Here is a 23251-nt window from a genome sequence, read left to right as displayed (position 1 = left end):
GCTGCTGGATTCCTCCAAGCTCTTGGCAGATGCACTCTTCTTGTCCCAGTGGCAGCTGCTTCTCTTTGCTCAGTGTGGGTCAAGGTGGACTTTTCCTGATGGAGAGCATTTGGGAAACAGGAACAGTGTTGTCACACCATAACAGGAAGTGCATGAACAAGTGTCTTCAAGACATCAATTTGTTATAATAAAAGCTGTGAATAGCAAAATATTGACAGTTTAATTTTGAAATTACAGTAACATTTTAGAGACTGAGTAATGTGCAGATGTGGATTTCATGAACCAGGAAGCATCATCTTGATGACTGGTACTGTCATATAAATGAAAAATGGAGGAAATATTACTGTTAATGGAAACCTCATTCATATGAAAGAGCTTTGCTAGATCTGGTGAGCACAGTTAACAGTTTTTACAATCGTGCCTCACTGATTTCAGTGTGCTGCATGTGAACCTTTTTGTCATCTCAAAATTCCTCAAGTATTGAGTCACAATATACCAATCACTTTACAGAGTGAACAGTGGAAGGAGCAAAATGCTTATCATAATATCTCATGTTTCAATGAAGCCATCCTAGTAAAAATTGTATTTTGAATGTTTACCTTTTGCTCCTTGCACAGTTGCACTTTTTGCTGTATGACTCTCCATGTTGGCGCTGTGGTATAGCTCATCTTCAGCAGTACTTGAGAACCGTTGTGGAGTTAGACTCCTGAACACAATTAGGAAGTCAAGCAACTTTTATGGGTCCTTCTGTATATACTGTTCACCGTATCGCAGTGATTTTTAACCTATAGTAAAGATGTACAGCTCACGTTTATCCCTTAAGATTGCTGGAAATTTATTAGGAACCAGGATACTGTGCCACTATATGCTAGTGTACCCATGGCTTCAGTCTGATGAGGTGTGTGTTTAAATGAGAATTGACACAATTGTAAGGAGAGTGACCAAAATTCTTCATGCAGTGTGTTGTGGGAGAGGGTCACTTTCCTCCACACTTGTGTCACAGCAGGAGAGTGACTTACATTAAACCTGTGCTAAGCTTTCAGTTTAAAAAAACATCTCTGACATAGACGCTGGCACATCCCCCATTGATTGCCTGATTTACATTTGTACAATCCAGTTATATATACAGATTGGATTTTTTTATGTGGCAGCTCTGTACATACAGCTTCAGATTTGGGTTTATTTTTGTGTCCGCTAGTAGTGTTACTTTCCAGCAGTTGTAATTCATGTGTGAAGGGTCACAGGTTGCTTTAGTACTATGGCTTCTGCAGCTATAGTATTTTTGTCAGAAAATACAAATCCCATGTGAGTTTTACATACATATTTAATAAAAAGACATGTTAGATTTTACTTTAAGCTGCCTTTATTAGCGCATTCATGACTCCTGCTCTCCTCAGTATGTTTCTGGCATAGTGATATCCATAGAAACACCTACTAGTGACTGATTGCTGAGAGCAGGCTTGCATATTCTTGGCAGTCTTCCAAATGTGGCCGCTCTTTGTAAAAGCCTTAACTGCTTATTGTCCTTTTGCAAGTGGGATATATTCAGTGCTCTCTTTCAGATTCCCAGGGTTACCCATGGTTCCTAGTTGCTTCCAGTAACACTTTCACTGCTGTACATTAATTTTCCTGGCACAGTTCTTCTTACAACTTGACCTGGCACTTGAATCTTGTGCTCATATTATTGCTTTTAGTTTAGTGAAAGCTGTACTATATGTGCTCAATGAAAGTATAAATAACAGACAATATTCTAGGGGACACACCTTCTGAGATTTACCATTTTTTTTTCTCAGCAGATTTTTATTCTTGCATTTCTTTAAGAGGAAACACTTTGGGTCTACTAAGCCCAAGTAATGAGTCGGGAATCTCCTCAGGGTAATTCAGTCTAATTCAAAAAGGTTTACATCTCTGTCGGTAAAGGGGACCAAGACCTCCTTTTATATGCAGATATATAAAAATCTTTACAACCTATAGAGCCTGGTCCATTTATGCAAGTAACAAACCTCTCTTAATGAAATACATCAAACGAAAACCCCTGGGGGATGACGTCAGACTAGGTATTTCAGTTAATATTTTATATCATCATAGTGCACTATATTTGATCTAACTTTATAGTAATGACTGGCAGAAATCTCCAAGCAGTGGTTGTAGACAAACTTTTATCTTCATTGTCAAAATGGCAATATGTTTCATTAATTATGATTAGAAGCACCCTAAATCTTCTTTCCAATTGTATTTAACTTTGAATAAAGAAAACCAGTTTTGTCAGATGCTAATTCTAGAGACCCTGCCAGTTTTTAAAACGAAAACTGTAAAAAGTGTGTCAAGATGCCTGTTTCCCAGCCATGTTCTATGCCTTCTTCCTCTTACATCATTGCAGGATTCGGCAGTGACCTAGTGTTTAGATGAAGGAATCTTAGCATGTAGTGGGGGACGCAGGTATCTGACACTTCTGGAAGTGTCAAATACTTTTGAGTCTGGTGGAGGCTGCAGTGGTAGAATGGAAGAAGGGTAGGAGACACAGGCTACCGGACAGAGGAGTAATAATGGCTCTTTTTGTATGGAAATTTAGGTAAACTTTTTTTAGAGACTGATATGTTTCTTGCTGAACTCTGATTCAAGGTCCAAAACAAATATGGAGACTGACTGGATCTTTTTAAGCATTGCTTGCAATTATTTGGCTGTGTCTTCATTGCTAGTATTTAGTAATAAACGGCACTTGTGATTGTAAGGGTCATAATCTCACAGGAAGTTTACCTCGTCTTTTAAGAAATTTCCTTGTGGGTGGGCACATTTCTAAAAACCGTGTCACACAAGCGATGCTGTCATTGACAGCAACTAACCAGCAACAGTATCGCTAGAGAGAACACTCACGCCGCCATTATATCACTGCCTTACTGGCCAAGAGCTGCAAAATGGTAATTCTTCAGTGAGGGAGTAGCAATGGAACAATTTGAGAAGGGAAGCAACATTGTTGAAGAGCAGGTGAGTGTTCTCTTAACGATCTTATCAGTGGAGAGTTGCTGGCAAAGACAGGAGTACTAACCTAAAATGGTTTTTAGTCTATTGCAGGACTCGACAAATCCCAGGTCACCATGATGACCAGAAATTGCATCCTGGTATCTGGACTGCTGCCAGCAACTTCCCTTTCCTGACTCCCTTGACATGCAGCTCTGGGCACCAGACAGTTGATCCTTATCTCTCCACCTGGCTGATCTTCATGGTTTCCCCAGAAGCAGGCAGTAGGCCGGGTGGGAGTCTGATGTCCAGCTGTCAAGGGGCTGCTATCCCCTCCCCCAATGCCTGAGCCGGGTCCGAGGATGAATGGCATTTCTCTAAGGGATCTGTGTTGGCTCCTCTGCTGCCCACCATGCCTGAGCCACATCGATTCCAAGCTGGCCTTCCTCCCCTTGGACCTCACCTGGTGTGGGAGACGGAGTGGTCAGTGGCTAAAGGTCAAGCCTCAGCTGAGGAGGGGCTGTGTGCCCCCCTTATCCCCTTCCCCTCCATGTGGCCTCCGACTGGCAGTACTCCCAGCAGGAGCTGGGTGTGATGGAGGTGTTCCGGTGGAGGACAGAGAGGAGGAGCTGCCTGGGCTATATGTTTGTATGCTTTACCTGGGGGAGCCGCTAAACTCTGCTCTTCTCCCATGGGAACACGGTGGATCTGGGACAGGGTGTATATAGAAAAGGGAGACTAGCCCACTCACTGCCGGCACCAGGCACAAGCAACCCCCAATGCCCCAGACATACAGCATTAGGCAGCCGATACAGCTCTGACATCCAAACAAAAACTCCAGCTCTGCTGCTTACCCACAGTAGAACCAAAGTTTCTCTCTCACTCTCCACACACTGGCACCACCATGAACCCTCCGCCCCCTCTCCCAGCAGACTCTCCGCCGCTGTGTGGATAGGCTTGCTCACACTCCCCTCTCCCCCGGCACCAGCCAATCTGTGTGCACCGTTGCCCACCCCTCCTAATCCCCGCCAGCCTCCACGTGCAGCGCTGGAGGCAAGCAGAGTCCAGCCCACACACCACAACACTTCACACATATCAAATACCTCATTCCCAACAGTATACCCAGCTTCAGTCTCCTCTATGCGCAAATTCAAGATCTGCCATCTCCGAAAATAAAGCCCTGTTAGTCAAAAAAAATTGGCTCCTAACTTTTAGCTGGCTTCTAGATCCAAAGCAAATTTTGTCAAGCCCTGGTTTATTGTGTTGCAGAAAATCATGCGCATTGCTGTTAGTCATTGAAGAATTGTGTCCCAGCACATCAGTATCTGCAAATATATACTATATTTGGCTAGTTTTACATGTTGTTTAATACCCACTTAGGGGTGCCAAAAGCTGCTTATCTTATGCAAAAAAAGTACTACAGCCATTTACAAATATTATAAGCTTGTCTAGAGGATACCCAAAATTAACTTTAGGCAGTCAATGACAATCAACTGTTCCTGGGTCTTGTGGCAGCCTGAGAGGGCAAGGTGTAGATTTTATATAATCCTCCCTGTAAACTGATGTAGGATGGTCTTCGAATTCTTGCTGTTCCCTTCTCTTGTGCAGAATGCAGAAGAAAGGGTCACCTAAAGATAGGCTCAGACACTGCTGGCTGCGGACTTGGAATGGATCAGCTGTGAGCACATTCCCATAAATGGCAAGAGCAATTGGAGATGACACCTTGCTTCATGAGTGGGATGTGGAGCAGCAGGTGCTGCTGTGGCTTAGGGACACGAAAATACTTGGCAGAGTATGTGGCCAGTATACTGCATGTTGCTCCCAATTCTTTATGGATTATCGATCAATCGCTTTTACAGTATGTAACATATACAAGTCATCTTTGAATAGTAGCCAAACAACAACCAGTTTTTTGGATGAAAAGGAAGTTGTGGATTGAATATTAGGTAGCCTCTCTTTGAAGTTAAACTATTAAGTTGAATTTGGCTATTTCAAATGCTTTTCAAACAGCACTTTGCTTTGTTTATTTACAATGTAAATTATATATTTTTAACAGAGAAAGAAGCAAGTCTACATCCACTTATCCACCTAAAAGTTGCAATTTAAAAAAAAAATAAATCAGTTCGAGACTTAAAGAATTCAGGACTGTATATGCAATTATTCCATTATTTATGGCATGGCTTCCCTTGCTGTAGGTTTTGTCCTTTTTAAAGCTGATTTCCATGTTTTCCTTCACTAAGTGCTGCAGTGTCTGGAAGCACTGTATGCACTGCATGTAGTTTTAGGTACATACAGTACACAGTGCTGGGTTCCAGCTTTGAGACAGAGCCTTCTTGTCTCACACCAGGAACAATGCAGAGTCCGTGTGAGTGGTGCTCAGCCATTCATAGGCATCTTAGTATTCTGTGAATGAATACAGCGCTTCCTCTGATTGGCTGAGGTGGAGAGTGTGACATGATCAGCAAGCATAGTGTTTTGCATGAAGACATACATGTAGCCTCAAAGCAGTTTTGCACTTCAGTGTCTTTTCTGGCTCAGCAAAATAAAACAAAATGTGGCTTCTGGTTCATGACTGATGTTGGTAAATGGGTGCATGGCCAGATGTTTGGTGCCACCAAAGAAAAACCTTTGCCTAGTCTAAAGTGTATCCACTGATTCCAGCTTGATTGGTTTACCCAATTCTACAATATTTTACCTAGTTTCTGGAGCACCTGTTGTTATAATCACTGAGACTAGCACTTGGGTACACTATGGAGAAGGAAAAATGTTTTCGAAGAGGAAGCATCCACATATTTTGTACTGTTAGCAACCTGATTGGCTAGAATCACCTACGCTTGGTTGGTGTGGAATAAGTGTCATCTGGGCAACTACTTTCTAAGCAGCTTATTCAGTTTGTGGAAAATTAAAATTGCATGGAAAAGGTGTGTGTGTGTTAAACCAGTAGAAAAAGCAAAATAAGTGGTTGATGTATTTTAAGTAAATGAAAGCGCCTACATTGATTTTATGGTTGTAGTCATAAAACTATAGCCCAGAATGCATTGCAGTCACTCATTTGTATTGGCCATGTTTTTTTTTTCATGGTTTTGTGTTTTTTGTTTTTTCACAGTTGAAGCATCTGTACACAGCAGCAATGTGCATTGCACAGACAAGACGATCGAGGCAGCAGAGGCTTTGCTACACATGGAGTCTCCCACAATTCTCCGAGACTCTAGGAGCCCAGGTATTATGCACTGTTCCCTAGCATACACTTAAAATAGTAGCGATCTACAGTTTTTATATTTAATACAGTACCTACTTTTACTTCCCTACCAGGCCAATTCCAAAATTTCTCTCCTACATGTAAAAATTATTTTTTTGCTGAAATTAGTTAAAATGCCCAAACATATTTTATCTGTAGATAATATAAAAGTGCAGCGCTAAAAGGTATATACTCTAGTGGAAGTGCTCGAATAAAGTATTCCAATAAAATCCAATAAAGAACTCCAATAGGATATATTATAATCAATGTATACTCCAGTCCGGATAAAAGTAAAATGATACATTAATAAAATGGTGACAATTCGTGACAAGTGATTCTATACAGGAGTTGATTGTGACTTCTTGATCCAGTGGTCTGGTGAAAAATAGAAGAAATACGCACTCACCAGATGCCATACCTTTCTGAGGAAGTGCTATCGCACGAAATGCGTTTAAGGGGCCTGCACGCCGTGATGTCCATTGCACATTGCACTTTCGTCAGTATTTGTATATTTGCTTTTATCTATTTTTTTTTCTACTTTCGTGCAGATTTTTTTTTCTTTTTTTAAACTTATGATTTTATTGCTATCACATAGGGGACCAGTAGTCCCCTATGTGATAGCATATGAGTGACAGGTCCTCTTTGTAGGAGCTGTGACTTTCCCTGAGTTCAAGGAAACTTTTTCTTTTATCTGGGGAAAAAAAACTAAAAGGAAACTTTTTTTTTTTCTCTTTTAACTCTGGGAAAGAAACTAAAAGGAAACTTTGTTTCTTTTAGTTGGGGGGAAAGTGACAGCTAATTCTGAGAGCTATAGTGAATAAAAAAAAAAAAGCCGGTAATTACATTTAAAAACTGGCACAGACCTATAGTGACAGCCACTGTATACACTACTCCGCTCCTGCCTTTCTCAGACCCCCTAATTCAATTACAATATCAATTTTTTTTTTCAACCCACAAAATTGGAGTTACCCTTTAAATTAGAAATAATTCAGATAACTGCTGCAACAATGACTTAAAGGAGAAGTAAAGCTAAAGTCGTACTTCTATGGATCACAGGAGTGTAGTTCGTTCTGCACTTCTGTGACCTGTTTTCAGCCAACAGCAGTCTAAAGCTGACGTCACAAAGCTGGTCCAGGCTCTGAAAAGATCCCAACCATATGGTCTGGATCCACCCAGATGCCTGGAACGGCAGCTGGCTCAGCTTCTCAGTTAGCTGCTGAGAGCCTGAGTCAGCCGCTGCTCCACAGCCTGGTGCTCCAGTGAGTGTTAGAGGGGCAGCGCAGAATGCTGGTGACTGACCGTCCCTGGCTGTCTGCTAACTGAAGGCTGAGAACTGAGTACTCAGCAGCAGGGGACAGATGTAGCATCAGACATTTTACATGTATTTATTGCTCATGTATCTTATTTTTGATGGTCATCCCCTAGCCATCAAGTAACATTATCAGGCCTTTTTTTTTTTTTTTTTTTATATGGGTTTTTTTTTTAAATATATATTGCATCCAGTGGCGACTAAGTAAGAGCTCCACTGTACTATGCCTGTCTCAGGGGTGTGGAAATTTTTTTAAAAACTACTTGTCCAGGGACTAAATCTGTGCCTCAATCTACTTGTCCCTCAATCTACTTGTCCCTCATGATAATCTACTTGTCCAGTTAAAAAAAAATACATTTGAACCAAAACTGTATTTAAATCTGAGGTGCTTTTAGGAGTGTCTGGGGCTTTTAAAAACAAAAGGGGCTTTTATTGCATTTAATAATTTTAACATTGCGCTGTTTATCTCTTCCTCCCCTCCCTGCCTGTCTCCAGCACCGCACCCGGGGACTAGCAGGGAGGGGAGAGACCTTCCAGTGTAATGAGCACCGATTGGGTGCTTGTCAGGAAAGGGGAGTGTCTGGCTTATCCTTTATCCCTTTCGTTGCCAGAGCTGTTTTTGCTGTTTTTTTGTACACGTTTAAAAAAAAAAAAATACTTTTAGACCTAAAAATTACATAAAACCCCCAAACATGATATATTTCTGAAAGCATAGACCATCCACCAATAAGATTTCAGGATGGTTTGTTTTCTAGTGATTGTACCTGAAAGATAGATTCCGATATGGATTAATACATTTGCATTCTGTTTTTTTTCTTTTTTAGGTGAATGTTTAGTTATAGAAGTTTTGTTTTTAATTGTTTCGGTATGAAAAAAATATATTGGGATTAAGTAGTTGTGCATTTTTTAATATTACATGACAAGGTTGTAATTTAAAAAAGGGAAAAAAAAATCATCCCATCAATCAAGCAGATTATTGTATTTTAGTATATATTCCTTTATGTAATCCTGGGCTTTGGTGCATGTTTTGTTCTCTTTGGACAAGATTTCACTTGTGTACTCGCAGTGAAAAGAGCTTTTGTTTGTTTGGCATAGTTACATTGTTCACAATGTGGTGGCACAGTTTTATGAATGTACCTTCTGGAGTAGGTGATATATATAGAATGCTTAATGGCAGGTACAGATTGTGATTATGCTGCCAGGATTCTTTGAACAGACTTGTTTGAAGCGCTTCTACTCTCTGCCCTGCTTGGCAAAGGATCATGTTTCTGAACAGCCTGTTGATTGTCCACATAACATTTGGAAGATCTGTTGCACGCAGCAAGGGGGTAGGCAGCTGCTGCATCTATTACACTGGTACTCTGAAAACACTGCACACCTTTACGGCAAACTTCCCATTATCTTTTCAGATTGTGAGAAACCGTGTCGCATTTTTCTTGTTTTTTCAGATAAGTTTTCTTCATGCTGGGCCATGCACTATTGAAATTGAAAAAAAACTCAAGACAAATATCCCAGCTAGTGTAAATTGTTTTGCTATTAAATGCAATCTTTATTCATACTAACATTTGTATTCTTATTTATGTGAAAGTGATCAACTTAAAGCGGAATTTCCCCTTTTGGGTGGAGCTTTGCTTTAAGGATTGGCACCTTTGGGGAGCGGGTACCTGCTCCGACCGCCTAGGTGATTGGAAGCACGTTCTCCTCCACCCCCACCCGCAATCTTCTGGGACACATGACAGGCCTTGTAGACTGCAGGACCATTCACAAATCATAGCACTGCTCGTGCATGCGCAGTGGGCACCTGGCTGTGAAGCCGCAAGCTAATGAGGACCGAGGACAGCTGGTAAACCTGGCTGCGGTGAACACACAGCTGTATCAAGGGACAGGTAAATGGCTATTTTTTAAAAGTCAGCAGCTACAGTTTTTGTAGCGTGTTTTTTTGCCTATTACATGTACATGTGCTCATTTGTAGTGCAGCACAGTGAGTTGATCTTTAATCTATTTATAGATAGCTGTACAAATATAGATTTCTAACGGTAGAAAAGCTATTGGTTAAGAAAAAATATCAAAGCACTTTGTCTTCTAAAGGTCCTGAGCTAATTGGATAACATGGGTTTACTGTCTTGGAAACGCAGAACAGTGTGCAAGTAACAAACAATTTCAGTAAAACTTTAGAAAAGAAGATACATTTTTTTTTTTTTTTTTTCAGTTTTGGACACAGTCAGGGAAGATTTAACCACTGCCTTTTTGCCATGTGTCCCATTGGGGAGTTTTACCTTCACTTCTTGTGCCATAACCAAAACAGGAAGTGAGGGAATCCCTGGTTGTCACCAGAACTAGTGTCTCCACTGAAAGATTTCCCCTCTCTCTATTCCTTTTCTAGTGACCATACAAAATGTATGTAGGATTTTAGTTCACTGTCAGTGAGAACCGTAAACAGGACAAATAGGGTGACGCTCACTAATAGGCAGTAAAAATCTTGACAGTGGTTCTAACCCATCTTTAATCTATACAATCTAAAAAGAAAAATTTTTTTTTTCCTTTTTAGTTATACTTTACTATCCATAAAAACACCTTTCCAGACATTAAATGATGGAATCCCTTGAACGGTATTTGAAATGTACAAAAGTCCAGTACTTAACTGAACAACATGTGAGGAAGTGGCTGTCTTGCCAATAACAACGTGGCTGCTTTTCTCTTTTAATGTACAAGTTAGAAAATGCAAGTAAGAATTTGGCTGTTTTGCATTACCTGGTTCTTCTTTATAATTTTTCATGTTGTCCAGTGGTTGGTAACATTGACTGGATTGCTTTGTGCAGGCCAAAATATAGGTTGGGCTAAAACTACTATGCAAAGTAGGAGCCGGGGAATTGCCACACTCACATGCCACTCGCATGGGTTTTGTGAGATACAGTAGGCTTCTTAAAGCAGGTTAGGCAGTTGGGTACATTGTTTAACATTAAAAGAATATTTTCGATGAAAAAATGTTCAAAAACTTTTATTTCTCTACAGTGGAAGTATATGTTCCGCCATGTGTGTCTACCCCAGAATTCATCCATGCTGCCATGAGGCCCGATGTTATTACAGAAACTGTGGTGGAAGTGTCCACTGAAGACTCTGAACCAATGGATGCTTCTCCCATTCCAATATCTCTTGAGCTTGGAGAGCCAATGAAAAAAAAGAAAGGTAGTATTTGTTTTCTGTCTCCTCTAAACCATGTTGTCCAAAAGACTGTTATTTTTATTTCTCTTGTGAAAGGTTTAATATGCATTTTAACAGGAAAACTGTAATAAGATAAATAGGGGAGCGGGTTACAAGTATTCAGAACTAATCGTGAATGCTTACCAGCAATGCAGCCATGGAAGTCACCTGTCAGAACACAAAGGCACAGCGGGGGAGATCACCTAACTAACATCGCTAGCGTTCGTGTGGGAATCTCTGTTTTCTTTTTTGTTCAGCCGGCTAGGTTGAATCCCAAAAAAAAAACAAAAAAAACCTATAGTGTGTGTCCAGCTTAAGAATTTGCTGGAAGATCAGTGCCATTGCACTCGCCTATGCTTTGCATATACAGTCATGAGTATATTTTTGAGTTTTGAAAATTACAACACTGTTTTCATTATAAAAGTTAATCAAACCTTGCACTTTTGGTGCAAGGTCCACTTAAGTGTCACACATTCGAGAGCAGCAGCAATTTAAAGGTAATTGTAAAGGATTTAGTACCTCGTTAGGGTCCATGCATATTAGCTTTAAAAAAAACGCTGCTTCTAGAGGAGTTTAGTGTTTGCCTGTAGAAGCAACTAATGTTATCCTATGTCTCTATGCACATTAGGACGTGTAGAGGCATATTTTAAGCTCGGCGATTAGAAGCAAAAAAAAACCCCTTCTGTTTTGCATTTTTGAGAACAGTTTTCCAGCATAGAAAAAAAAAACTCTAAATGCTAGTACAAAAATGCTCAAAATGAGTGGGTTTTATTTCCCTTTTTTTGTGCTGAAAGCACTGTCTTTTTTTTTTTTTTTTTTTTTTTTTTTTTTTTTTTCTTTTTCTTTTTCTTCAGTGTGCATGGACCCTTAAACTTGCATACAAAAAAATAGTTTTAGAATTGATTTTTTTTGTTGTTGTTGTTTGAAACTTATTTACATGTGACATTTTATGTCCCATTGTACAGCTGGTCGCAAACCAAAGGTGCAGCAGCCCACATTTGCCAATGGCTCCCCAGATTTGGGTATAAAGAAGAAACCAAGAGAAGGCAAAGGTAATATACAATCTCTCTCCCTATCGGTATCAGTTATTTGAGACCAGACCTATTACTGAATATTCCATGAGCATAAATTTAATAAATGTGACAGTATTAAGTTATTTTAAATACCTTTTATCTGGCAATCAGAATATTTTCTACACCCTTTTTACTCCTACACACTTGGATTATCATACTTACTGAAGTAGATAAAGATTCCAGGTGACAAATTGAAATATTGTGATGCCAAATGCATAAAACAAGTCGTGTTTTTTTTTTTTTTTTTTTCTTTTTCAGTCTATTCTTCCCTCATACTATTTAGTTGTATGGTTAAATAGCTGTTCATGGGTGATTGTTATCTTTTTATATTTTTTTCAAAGGATAAGTTCACTTTTGGGAACATGTTACATGTTCCACCCATTTTTTAGGGTGGAACATGTAACATGTTCACAATGCTGCAGCCACTGCCCAATTTTTTATTTTTTATTTTATTCCCCTGCCATGACTAAAGTACGGGGAGAAGTTCCCCCTATTATCTGTCGGATTTGAAAATAGCATGGCCATGAGGCATTCCGCCAACACAGCTGCATCATTCATTCAGAGTTCCACAAATAATTGAACTAACTGCAAGTCCTGGCAGCCTAGCTATTGGCTTGTAGTTTTCAATGAACTACCACGTCGCTGTGGAGCACCGTGGTAGTTCATTAATTTTTCCTGTCCGTATATACCTCTTGTATGAGCAAGCAGATATACTGACAGATCTGCAGGAGACCTACATGGCACCAGGGATCTGCTGATCACTGGTGCAATGTTTTACAGGCTCGTGCAGAAAAAATAATTAACAATAAATGTGCTTTTTTTTTTTTAAGTGCATTTATTTTTTTTGTGCAAAAGGTGAACTTATCCTTTAAACTAGTTTCCGCTAGTGGTGCACCAAAACCGAAAATTCAGGATTAACTTAGCCAAAAACCGAAATGGACATTTTTTTCTTTTTTAAATTAATATATTTTTCAAATGCAATTTTTTTTGAAAAAAAATACGCTTTAATGATTAAAGAAAACACAATATATACCTCCGATATTTTTGTAAAATATGAAAGATTATTATTACTATAATACAGGATTTATATAGCGCCAACCGTTTGCTCAGCGCTTTACAATATAAAGGGAGACAAAACTGCAACAATACAGTTCAATACAAGAGTGTTAGGAGGGCCCTGCTCCTTGTAGCTTACAATCTAAGAAAGATGATGTTACACTGAGTAAATAGATACCCAACATGTCATTCTTTGAATTGCAAACGCTCGTAGAATGGCGTCAAACTCTGGTGCTTAAAAATCTCCATGGGTGACACTTTAAACATTTCTACAGGTTACCATTGTAAAGTTACAGAGGAGGTGTAGTGCTAGAATTATTGCTCTTACGTTCGTGGTGATACCTCACGTGTGGTTTGAACACAGTTTACATATGTGGGCGTGGCCTACGTATGCATTTACCACTACATGCGAGGACGGGGGGCACTTTAAACCCTTTTTTTTTTTTTTTTTTTTTTTTTTTTTTTTTTTTTTTTTTTTTTTTTCCTTCAATTTATTTATTTTTACAATGTCCCTTTTAAAAAAAAAAATTGTAATCACTTTTATTCCTATCACAAGGAATGCATGCATTCCTTGTGATAGAAATAAGCAGTGACAGGTCCTCTTTATGGAGAGATATTGGGGTCAATAAGACCCCCACATCTCTCCTCTACAAGGTAACGCATTAGATCAGCAAAAGCATTGATCTAGTGCTTTAAAATAAAAAAACAACGTCCTTGTTCACGAGGTGCCGGAACTGATGTCACTCCGGTCCTCCAAGGGCATAGAGATGAGTGGAGGCCATCTTTCCTTCACTTATCTCTATGCCCAGCATTGGGATCGTTTGGTTTCAGTTGCATTATACTATGCTTGACAGAACATGTAGTATTCTCTAAATAAAGTGTACCAGCCCAATATCCTTAAATACAGCCATTAGGGGGTTATGTTGTGCATAGTTTTGTGCGTTATTCACTGTGATATTCCTATGTTTTGTCCACTTAAAACTAATCCGTTTTAAAAGCTGTATATTTTGACTTCTTGGGTCACTAGGTCTGTCTAGTTTACTGATTGCAGTCACATAATGTAATGTTTCACTTAGGTGAAGCTCTTAGCAAAACTATTTTTTTTTTTTTTTGGGTAGGGTGGGGATTGGTGAGAACCTCTCTCAGGTTTTTGTTTGTCCCTTGGGGTATCTTAAAGCAGGCCACTGACAGAAATTCTAACATCCTTGCTTTACTGCAAAACAAAAACGTGGTTTTTAGTTTGTGACGGTTGTATGCAAAATTCGGATGTGAATTTGAAAGAAAAATAATTGCACAAAAAACCTAAAAATATTTTTATTTTCTTTATGTTGGACATATTTATTTATTTATTTTTTAGTGATTATAACTACAATTCATATTTTAATGTGTTCCTTTTAGGAAATACAACTTATCTCTGGGAGTTCCTGTTAGACCTTCTGCAGGATAAGAACACTTGCCCTAGATATATCAAGTGGACGCAAAGGGAGAAGGGCATCTTTAAGCTGGTGGACTCTAAAGCTGTTTCAAAACTTTGGGGGAAACACAAGAACAAACCTGACATGAATTATGAGACTATGGGACGAGCCTTAAGGTAACTGAGCAAGCAGGCTGTAGCTTTTTAACATCTTGTGTGTCACATTTGTTGTAAAAAGAACATTCTTGTCCGCTATAATACTACAAAGTGATTACAAACCAGGATTAATAATAATCATGAATCTAAGTAATTTTCTACTCAGAGCTTATTTTAAAGCTAATCTCCAGGTTTCCTGTGACTTAGTTCGTTTGGACAAAGCTGGTTCAAATAAACTATTTCCTTTACAAAGAGCTGCACTAGCTGTAGGCACTGTATGTAGCTTCAGCTACTCTTTCTGTCTCATATCAGGAACAAAACAAAGTCTGTCCGAGGGGCGCTCATCCATTCATATGCAGCTTTGTATTCTGTGAATCAATACAGATCTTCTGATTGGCTGAAACGGAGAGGCAGGCTGATGTCACGCTCTTCCACTCAGCTCAGCTGCCTATGATTGGCTGAGTGCCTCCCAGACTGACTGTTTTGTTCCAGGTGTGAGACAGAAAGACAGCCCGAAAACAGAACTGTGTACTGTATGTAGTTGGAGCTACATTCAGTGTTTAGTCAGTGCAGCACTTTGTGAAGGAAATTGTTTGGACCGGCTCGGTCCAGATAAACTATTTAAAGTCTCAAGAAACCCAGAGATCAGCTTGTAAGCGTTTATCAGTCAATAAACATTAAAGGAAACATACAACAGCTTTGTATAGTAGAAAACACTTGTAATTTCCCGAGGTAGTGAGTGGTCAGTGCACTGGCTTGTAGTGTGTCCTGTTAGCACCTGAGCAAACATGAAAGAAATCCAGCTGCTCGATCTTCTGCAATAAATACGTTTATTAATCCAGGTGTGGTACAAACTAATACAGGCCTTACGTTTTTCAGCGTGTAGCCTTAGTCATGACCATGAAGATGCGCAAGCCCTGTATTATTTCTGCCGGCTTTCTTTTATCTACATACAGCAGATTTGTACAGATTTTATTTATTGCCCAGTCAAAAAATGCTATTTTGTATTTATCAAGCAAACATGAAATATTTCTTGTGTATAGTATGCAGTCTTCTATTCCTCCAGCAGGTGGACCGTCCAGTTTTTACAACTGACACATTGTAATGCTCTCAACTCAAAAGCCTTTGGTCATTTTAGTCATCACAGCATTGACTAACCTTTATTAGATGGCGAAGTGTGAGTTTTTAATCAGAAAACGAGCAACATATAAATCGGCTGTGCTATCTCTTCAGATAACTCATAGTGCTCTGGAAATCCTTTATGTATTTAAATATTTCTAAAACTCTAGATTTAGCACAGTAAAAAAAAAAGTCTACAGTACATGCCTTCACACCAGTGAAACTACATCCGCAAGCTTCATCTACACCGCTGACAACTTCACCCAGTCTTCTTCCAAGTTTAGCAACCATCTTTGGTTACTGGAATAGAATGATGTAACTCCTGCTCATATGCTCATGAGTTAATTCATTCCCTGACAAAAACTTGTTGAGATTGTACACTGAGCATGGTATCTTCAGTGACTTGCTATGCAAAAGCTTTCATTGCTGAAGAGATATGGTCAGTTCTGCGACAGAAGCCTGCCTGCTAGCAGTTTTGTTTTTTTTGTTTCCCCCCCCCCCCCAGCTTAAGGTGTAATTTATATCGACTAAAAAAGGTAGATTTTTTTTTTTTCATTACATGTTTTTTGTATATTTAATGAAAGCTCTAAAGTATAGATATTTTTCTGTATTTTTGTAGGTATTACTATCAAAGAGGGATTCTAGCAAAGGTGGAAGGTCAGCGACTGGTGTACCAATTCAAGGAGATGCCCAAGAACATAGTGGTTATAGAAGATGAGAAGACTGAATCCTGTGTGGAAGAGCTGGTGTCTTCTGCAGACGACAAGTCTCTAGAACGTGTATCTATGCCCACTGATGGAATTCTTAAAATGACAATGCCGTCTCGGCTGGAAAAAATCCCTACCCAGCAGAACTCACCCAGGAAGCCTCGATTCGTCAGCTTGGCTTCTCCTGGATACGAGGCATCTCCTAATTCTCCTACCAGCACAACACCAACCCCGACGCAGAGGTCAGTCTTTAAATTCTGCTGTTGGCCATTCTTTTTTGTTCTTGTGAAAAAGTTGCTCCACATGGACTGATAATTTTCCAGGGCACACCCTTCCTTTTGGTTTTATAATTTTCTGTGCTATCCTAGCCATACGTTAATTTTTTTTTTGTATTTTGTTTTTGTATTGAAATGCATGCATTGTAGGGCAAATGGCACAGTTCGAGTGCACCACTTCTTACACACCTGTTGGTAATGTCTGGAATTGAGCAATCAAAAACTATACTGCTTATGGCCCATATTGAAAGCCATTTACAACAACTGTCATCAGCTGTCATCCAACAACTATAATCTGAGCTTTAATTTATCTGTGAACTACAAAAGCATGACTGACATATGACCTCATGCATACGGTTTTCCATCTCTCCTAGATGCCTTTCCTCAGCATTTTGGCAGAAAAAATGATTGACGCTTGTAAACGTGTTTACGCATGTCAAATGCTTGGGTGTTCATTTCACTGACCACAATATTAATTTTATTATATATAACCTTTTTGTGATAATACAATAAATAAAATAAACTAAATTAAAACAAAGTGTTCAATAAAGATCACAAAAGTCCAAAAAACCAAAAGTGTCCAAAAAAATTACAATGTCCAAAAAGTCCCAAATTTTCAAACTTTTTCATCAAATAAAAGGATTGACTCCTATTCCATCCAGTAAGAACCTCAAAATAAAAAGATACGAAATCTAGTACATTACCATAATAAACTAAAGTAATCACCCAGTGCAACTCTCAATTTAGTGCAAAAAATATATATATATTTATATAATGAATAAATTATTCAAATCAAAAATGCTTTCTTATAGTGTGCATAATCACACAAATCAAACTGTGAACACTCAGTGGTCACTGCAACTCTGTGCACACCATCAACTAGCACACAATAGTACTAAATACTATTACCTTCTGTGAGTATTGAAAAGCTTTAACAATACTATGGATCAGAAATCCTCCATACTCTCTTCAAAGGCATTTTTCCAAGGTCCTCAGAAAGATAAGAATGGTCTCAGGACTGATATTCAAAGCATAGGGATAAATTTAATAATCACTTACATTTAAAACATAGACATTTCAGCTCCAGACATAGCTCTAGGCAAGTTCCACCAAACAATGTAGAAAACCAAGTGTGAATAACCGACAAAATGGCCGCGGGGGGACCTGGGGGAGTGACGTCAAGACGCACGCACGCAGACCGGAAGTGTCGCCGCGGCCATTTTGTCGGTTATCCACAAATGGTTTTCTACATTGTTTGGTCCAAAAATGCTTCTACATGCCTATAAGTATAAGTCTAGATCAGGGGTGGGCAAACTTTTTGACTTGAGGGCCGCAATGGGTTCATATATTGGACCCGGGGGCCGGACCAAGAGTAGATGAATGATGTGTATGTGTTATCCATAGTAAGTATAGTAATATTCCCCCATAGTAATTCATCCCCCATAGTAATTCATCCCCCATATAGTAATTCATCCCCCATATAGTAATTCATCCCCCATATAGTAATTCATCCCTCATAGTACTATTCCCCCCCAAGTAGTAAGCCACGTCCCCCCTGTGTCAATTTACTTACCTTTGCTCCGCGCGTTCCTCTCGCCGTGTTCCCGCGCCGTTCCGGTCTTCAGGGCGGACTGTGAGAGGAGCCTAGCTCCCCTCACGTTCGTCACGCTGCCCCGCCTACACACATCCTGACAGTCAATGCATCGCGCTCCGCGGGCCGGATTAAAAGGTCCGCCGGGCCGTAGTTTGCCTATTGCTGGTCTAGATGCTTCTGCCTATCCAAAAAGAGAGTGCTTCCAAAATTGGGATCACACTGCAAGGGTTTTTTAAAACCCTTTTTAGCCGGTTACGATGGATGAGTGTGTATATATACTGCTAAACGGCGGCACAGGTGCGCAAAATCACGTGTGTGTGTGTATGTGTATGTATGTGTGTGTGTATATATATATATATATATATGTATATATATATATGTATGTATGTGTGTGTGTGTGTATACACACAGACACACACACGATTTTGCATTTCCTGGTAGGGGGCGCGCGCGAGAGAGCCCTAGCTGCGCCGCCATTACGACCGTGGATGTCAATCACCGGGTCCTGGCCTGTGATTACCCGCCGGCGCCCAGTGATTTATTGACGAGCACCGTTTGGGAGGAAGACTCTTTTGTTTACAAACAGTCTTCCCTGTCAGCTCGGGCACACTGCCATCCTGATCAGTGTGCTTACAGTGAAGCACCCCCCAGTAAAACACTCCCTACGCACAATTAACCATTTGATTGCCCCTCACATTAACCCCTTCCTGCCTACTGTCATTAGTACAATATCCGTGCTGTTTTTTAGCGCTGATCACTGTATTGGTGTCACTGGGGATGTTGGTGACACCAAGTTAGTTCCCCCCCCCCCCGTGTCAAAATGCCCACCGCAGTCCCCCTAAAAGTCGCTGATTGCCGCTATTACTAGTAGGAAAAAAAAATCCCAGTATCTATACCGCCATTTGTAAACGCTATAACTTTCACATAAACCGATTTAAGTTACACGTATTGACGTAGCAAAATACATTTCAACCTAAATGTATGACGAAATTTTTGATTTTTAAATTTTTTTTACTGGACATGTTTAATAGCAAAAAGTCCAAAATGTTGTCTTTTTTTTTTTTTTTTTTCCTCAAAATTATTGCCCTTTTTTTGCTTATAGCGCAAAAATGTAAAAACGTACAGGCGATCAAATACCACCGAAAGCTCAATTTGTGGGGATAAAAGATGTAAATTTAATTTGAGTGCAGCGTTGCATGACCACACAATTGTCAGTTAAAGGAACGCTGCGCCATAATGCAACAAATTTCCTGGTCAGGAAGGGGGGTAAATTCTCTGGAGGGCAAATGGTTAAAAACTTCTGTGTATAGGTGTGGCAGCTTTTTTGGTCTTTTTTTTTTTTTAATCTCAATACTAACTGAGAAAGGTAGATTCACTTCAGTAATGATTGATAGTTAGAGACCGTGTACTAATTGCAAGAAAGAGGTTCCTTTTTTTTTTCTAAATAGTATTAAATTGTATCTAAAGCTAAAATGTGGTTTTGTTTTTTGTTTTGTTTTTTTCTAACCCCTGTTTGGGTAACTGCTGTCTTAAGGGAACATTTTCTCTCCTGTTGGAGAGTTTTCCTGTAAATGTCTCCTGTGCCTATAGGACAGAAAGTCTATATCAAATACTGGTGAAGCGCTTCCAATATGACATGACATAAAGCAAATATCATATCCTTATGCCATAACCCTTTATTATAAACAAATCCCCAGTATTCAGTATAATTTTGTGAATGTGCAAAAAAAAACATAAATAGCTCTTAAAGAAAAAAAAGTTTTGTCCAATATAAGAGTCCCATGCACCAACCAAACTTTATGTAATCCTCAGTTGATATATCAATTCTTGTCAGAACAGCAATCTGACTTCATTCAGCTTGAATAAACACCACCGTGCCTTTCACCACACCTCATGCGTATCTCCTCACCTTATATCCTAGACTGCACTGCAAAAGGATGATCAATTGCACTTTTCTTTTACATTTGATACTATAGTCCTTTTCATCAGTCACCCAGTCATTAGCGATCCCCCAGGAATAGATATATGAATGGAAGCAAAGAAACATCCAATAGTGCAGACCGCTAGTTTATTTCCACAAGAAAGCAATAAAGTTAAAATTCCACTTGCATGTTAAAAAGCGCTTCACCAGTATTTGATATTGATCCATTAACACAGTGGAATGATTGCACAATTGGGTGGCAGCTGCTTTCCTGATTCAGTTTGACTTATTTTACTGATTTTATTGTTTTTATAGAGTACTAATAGCAGGGGGGGGGGGGGTAGGGGGGGTTCTGTTTTTATATTTATAGGACAAAGTGTAGAGAAATCTTTCCAATTGGGCACAGATAAAAAAAGTTTAAACTATTCCCTTCCCTATCCAAAATTAAAAATTGTTTTGGCTTTATATACTTTAATGCTGTCATTGTACCTTCTGTATTTTAAAGATTAACTTCAGGCACAACAGATATCTTAGCAGCGGGGTCACTTGTGCTTTGAATAAATACCTACCTTACTCTGCTTTGCCACAGGGTCTCCATTGGTGTGGCTGGTCCACCGCAATCTCCTGTGTAAGCTTCTCATGGCCATGATTGCATGCTCGTGACGGGTACAGTGAACATACAGTGAAGGGTTAATGGCCATGCATTGTGAGTGATAAAGCTGGGGGACCTCCCACAGACTGTGCCTTTTGAGGCGCAGGGGATAGGATAGGTTTTAATGTCTATTCTTCTGTCCCTAGACATAATGAGCATTTAACCCTTGCAGTGCAGAGAGGCGTCACTGCAAGAGTAGATATTTTTCTAATTCCTTGAGATGGGTTTTAATGATAGGCCTGCTATAAGCTGTCTAAATCGTTTGTCCCTAGAGTTTCACATCATAAACTGTATGAAAAATGTATTGCTAAGGTTGTAAGTCTAAAAATCGGTAGCATGTAATTTAACATGGATTCAGTAGGGATTCTACAGAAATTAGATACGATTGACATATTGGCACTGCTAAATAATACTGTTCATATTTTAAACTTTTTGTTTTCTTTTCTGTTTTTGCTCACACACTATATATTTTTGTTTGTAACAGGACTGTCCGTGTTGCAATGCAAGTGCCTGTCGTGATGACTTCCCTAGGACAGAAGATATCTACATTGGCCGTCCAGTCCATGAACCCTGGAACCCCTTTGATAGCGAACAGCAGCCCCACAAGTGCTACAGCACCGAAGGTTGTCATCCAGACAATACCTACTATGATGCCATCTTCCACGGAAAGTGACAAGTTCACGGTGCAGCCTGCCAAAATAATTACCATCCCGACTACTCAGCTCACCCAGTGTCACCTGCAAACAAAGCCTAACCTAAGTGGTACAGCGGGCTTGAATCTAGTGGGCACCCCACTGACTGTCAGAGCACTTACTCCTGTGTCAATTGCCCATGGCACTCCTGTTATGAGACTAGCATTGCCAGCGCAACAAGCTCGTTGCCAGACACCACCACGGGTCATCAGCACCCTTATTAAAGGACCAGACATGAAGCCAGACATAGTGGTGAGCAGGCAGGACGGAGAATTGAAAACATTTCAATTGATGAAAGATGACAAACAGGCAGATGCAGGCAAAACAGTAACGCATGTGGTGGTTGTTAGTGCTCCTTCTGGTCTTACCTTGCCAGTGACTGTCAAACAAGAAGGGACGGTGGTGTGTGATAAATGAGACATTCCTCCCGTTGTGTTTTGGGTCAAACTGACAATAAAATAAACATTATTTTCTGGAGGGAAGGGAGGAGGTTCGAGTCCTGTGAGACTTTAAAGCAAGACAGACAATGTGTATATGCGGAGTTTAAAGGAAATGAACATTTTACTGGAGTTTTTGTCCACACGCTGATGGAATGATGCCTCTAACAACACATAAAATTACAGCTAAGGAAAACAAAAACTAAAAGGGACCAAAGCGTTCATTAATACATAAATATATATATTTTTTAGGTTACATTAAGTAAAAAGTGGAACACTAATATTACTTTTCAGAGTGGCTGTTTGTTTTCCCAAAGTAGAAACTCAAGATTAGGTCAATGTGGCAATTGTAAATTTTGACTTTTATTTTCTAAATTCCTTTTTTTATTATTATTATTGCTTTATATATACAATACATATAATTTTCTTTTTAATACCAGCAATTTATACCACTGTGTACAAATAGCCCTCTCTTGACCGGTGCTATGTTGAAACCTCTGCAAGGCAAGTATGTGAAACGCAGCGCATGCAGAGAGATGAGAGACTCCCGTTTTTAAGTTTGTGAAACGAAAAGTGCAAATGAGATTTGGGTTGATAGAAAGCAGATTTCATATGGAAGCCTTAGACTGAGTCAGTTTTATTTTTTTTTTCCTTGAAATAAGCTAATGGCTTGTTTTGTGTAAAGCAATCTTTTTATATATAAATATATTATAGAAAATATGGAGGAAAATCTTGTACCTAGCACAGTATTGGCATAGAATTAACTGTAACATATTTTATATGGTAGATAAAAGTCTGACTTTTTTTTTTTATCTTTGTGGCTGAGATGGTCTGTAAGCATATTTGAGCGCCTTTCATGCGAGAGAGGGGTGAGATTGGGGGCACAACAGCAGCAGGCAAGCAGGTCTTTTAGGGTAACATGCTTTTGTCACACACAATTCATGCATACATTTCAATTTTTGCTATCTGTTTGAAAAGGTCACTGCACGCATGAGTTCATTATTTTTATTTTTGAGAGCAAGATGTTTGGAGCCTGCTATTTTGTTAGTTGAAGTTATGATGGGGACACTTTAGGGAGGGTTTGGAGTTAAAGTACCAGTGTTCAGAATGAACTACAATAGTTTGTATATTCAACATTTGAAGTATATTCTATTTTGTTGTACTCTTGTTTCAAAGTGTATTCAAGTAGATTTTACTGCAATATAGAAATGAATTTCACTGTGTCTCATTTTTCCTTACTGAGCATCATCTTTTCTGTGTCTTGTATACATACATTTCCCCAGCCTTAAAGTCTATGTCACCCACAAACTGAAGTTCATAAATAGCTCCCTTTTTATTGCTATATACAGTATTGCACTTCTTTTTTTTTTTTCTTCTTCTCTTGTTGGTAGTATTTACCTGTTCATGTTGCCAGTTTCTGTGGGCTTTGTCATAGGATGACAACACTAA

General features: G+C 39.4%; 1 protein-coding gene across 2 annotated transcripts in view; it reads left to right on the top strand.

The window, feature by feature from the left end:
* Nucleotides 1-23020, top strand: part of ELF2 (E74 like ETS transcription factor 2) — a 141613-nt gene extending 118593 nt beyond the window's left edge. For both annotated transcript variants that reach the window (XM_089688917.1, XM_089688918.1), the window contains 6 exons: nt 6065-6178; nt 10518-10691; nt 11672-11758; nt 14234-14426; nt 16144-16473; nt 21158-23020. In XM_089688917.1, coding sequence (XP_089545043.1) covers nt 6065-6178; nt 10518-10691; nt 11672-11758; nt 14234-14426; nt 16144-16473; nt 21158-21782 — 1523 coding nt within the window. In that variant the 3' untranslated portion in view covers nt 21783-23020. The remainder of the gene's footprint in view (nt 1-6064; nt 6179-10517; nt 10692-11671; nt 11759-14233; nt 14427-16143; nt 16474-21157) is intronic.
* The last annotated feature ends 231 nt before the right edge of the window (nt 23021-23251 follow it).

This window comes from Staurois parvus, unplaced genomic scaffold, assembly GCF_062004578.1.
Source record: "Staurois parvus isolate SC_StPar_1 unplaced genomic scaffold, SC_StPar_1.0 ptg000460l, whole genome shotgun sequence".
Classification (NCBI taxonomy): domain Eukaryota; kingdom Metazoa; phylum Chordata; class Amphibia; order Anura; family Ranidae; genus Staurois; species Staurois parvus.
The sequence above is the reverse complement of the archived record's forward strand: the minus strand, read 5'-3'. Positions and strand labels throughout refer to the sequence as shown.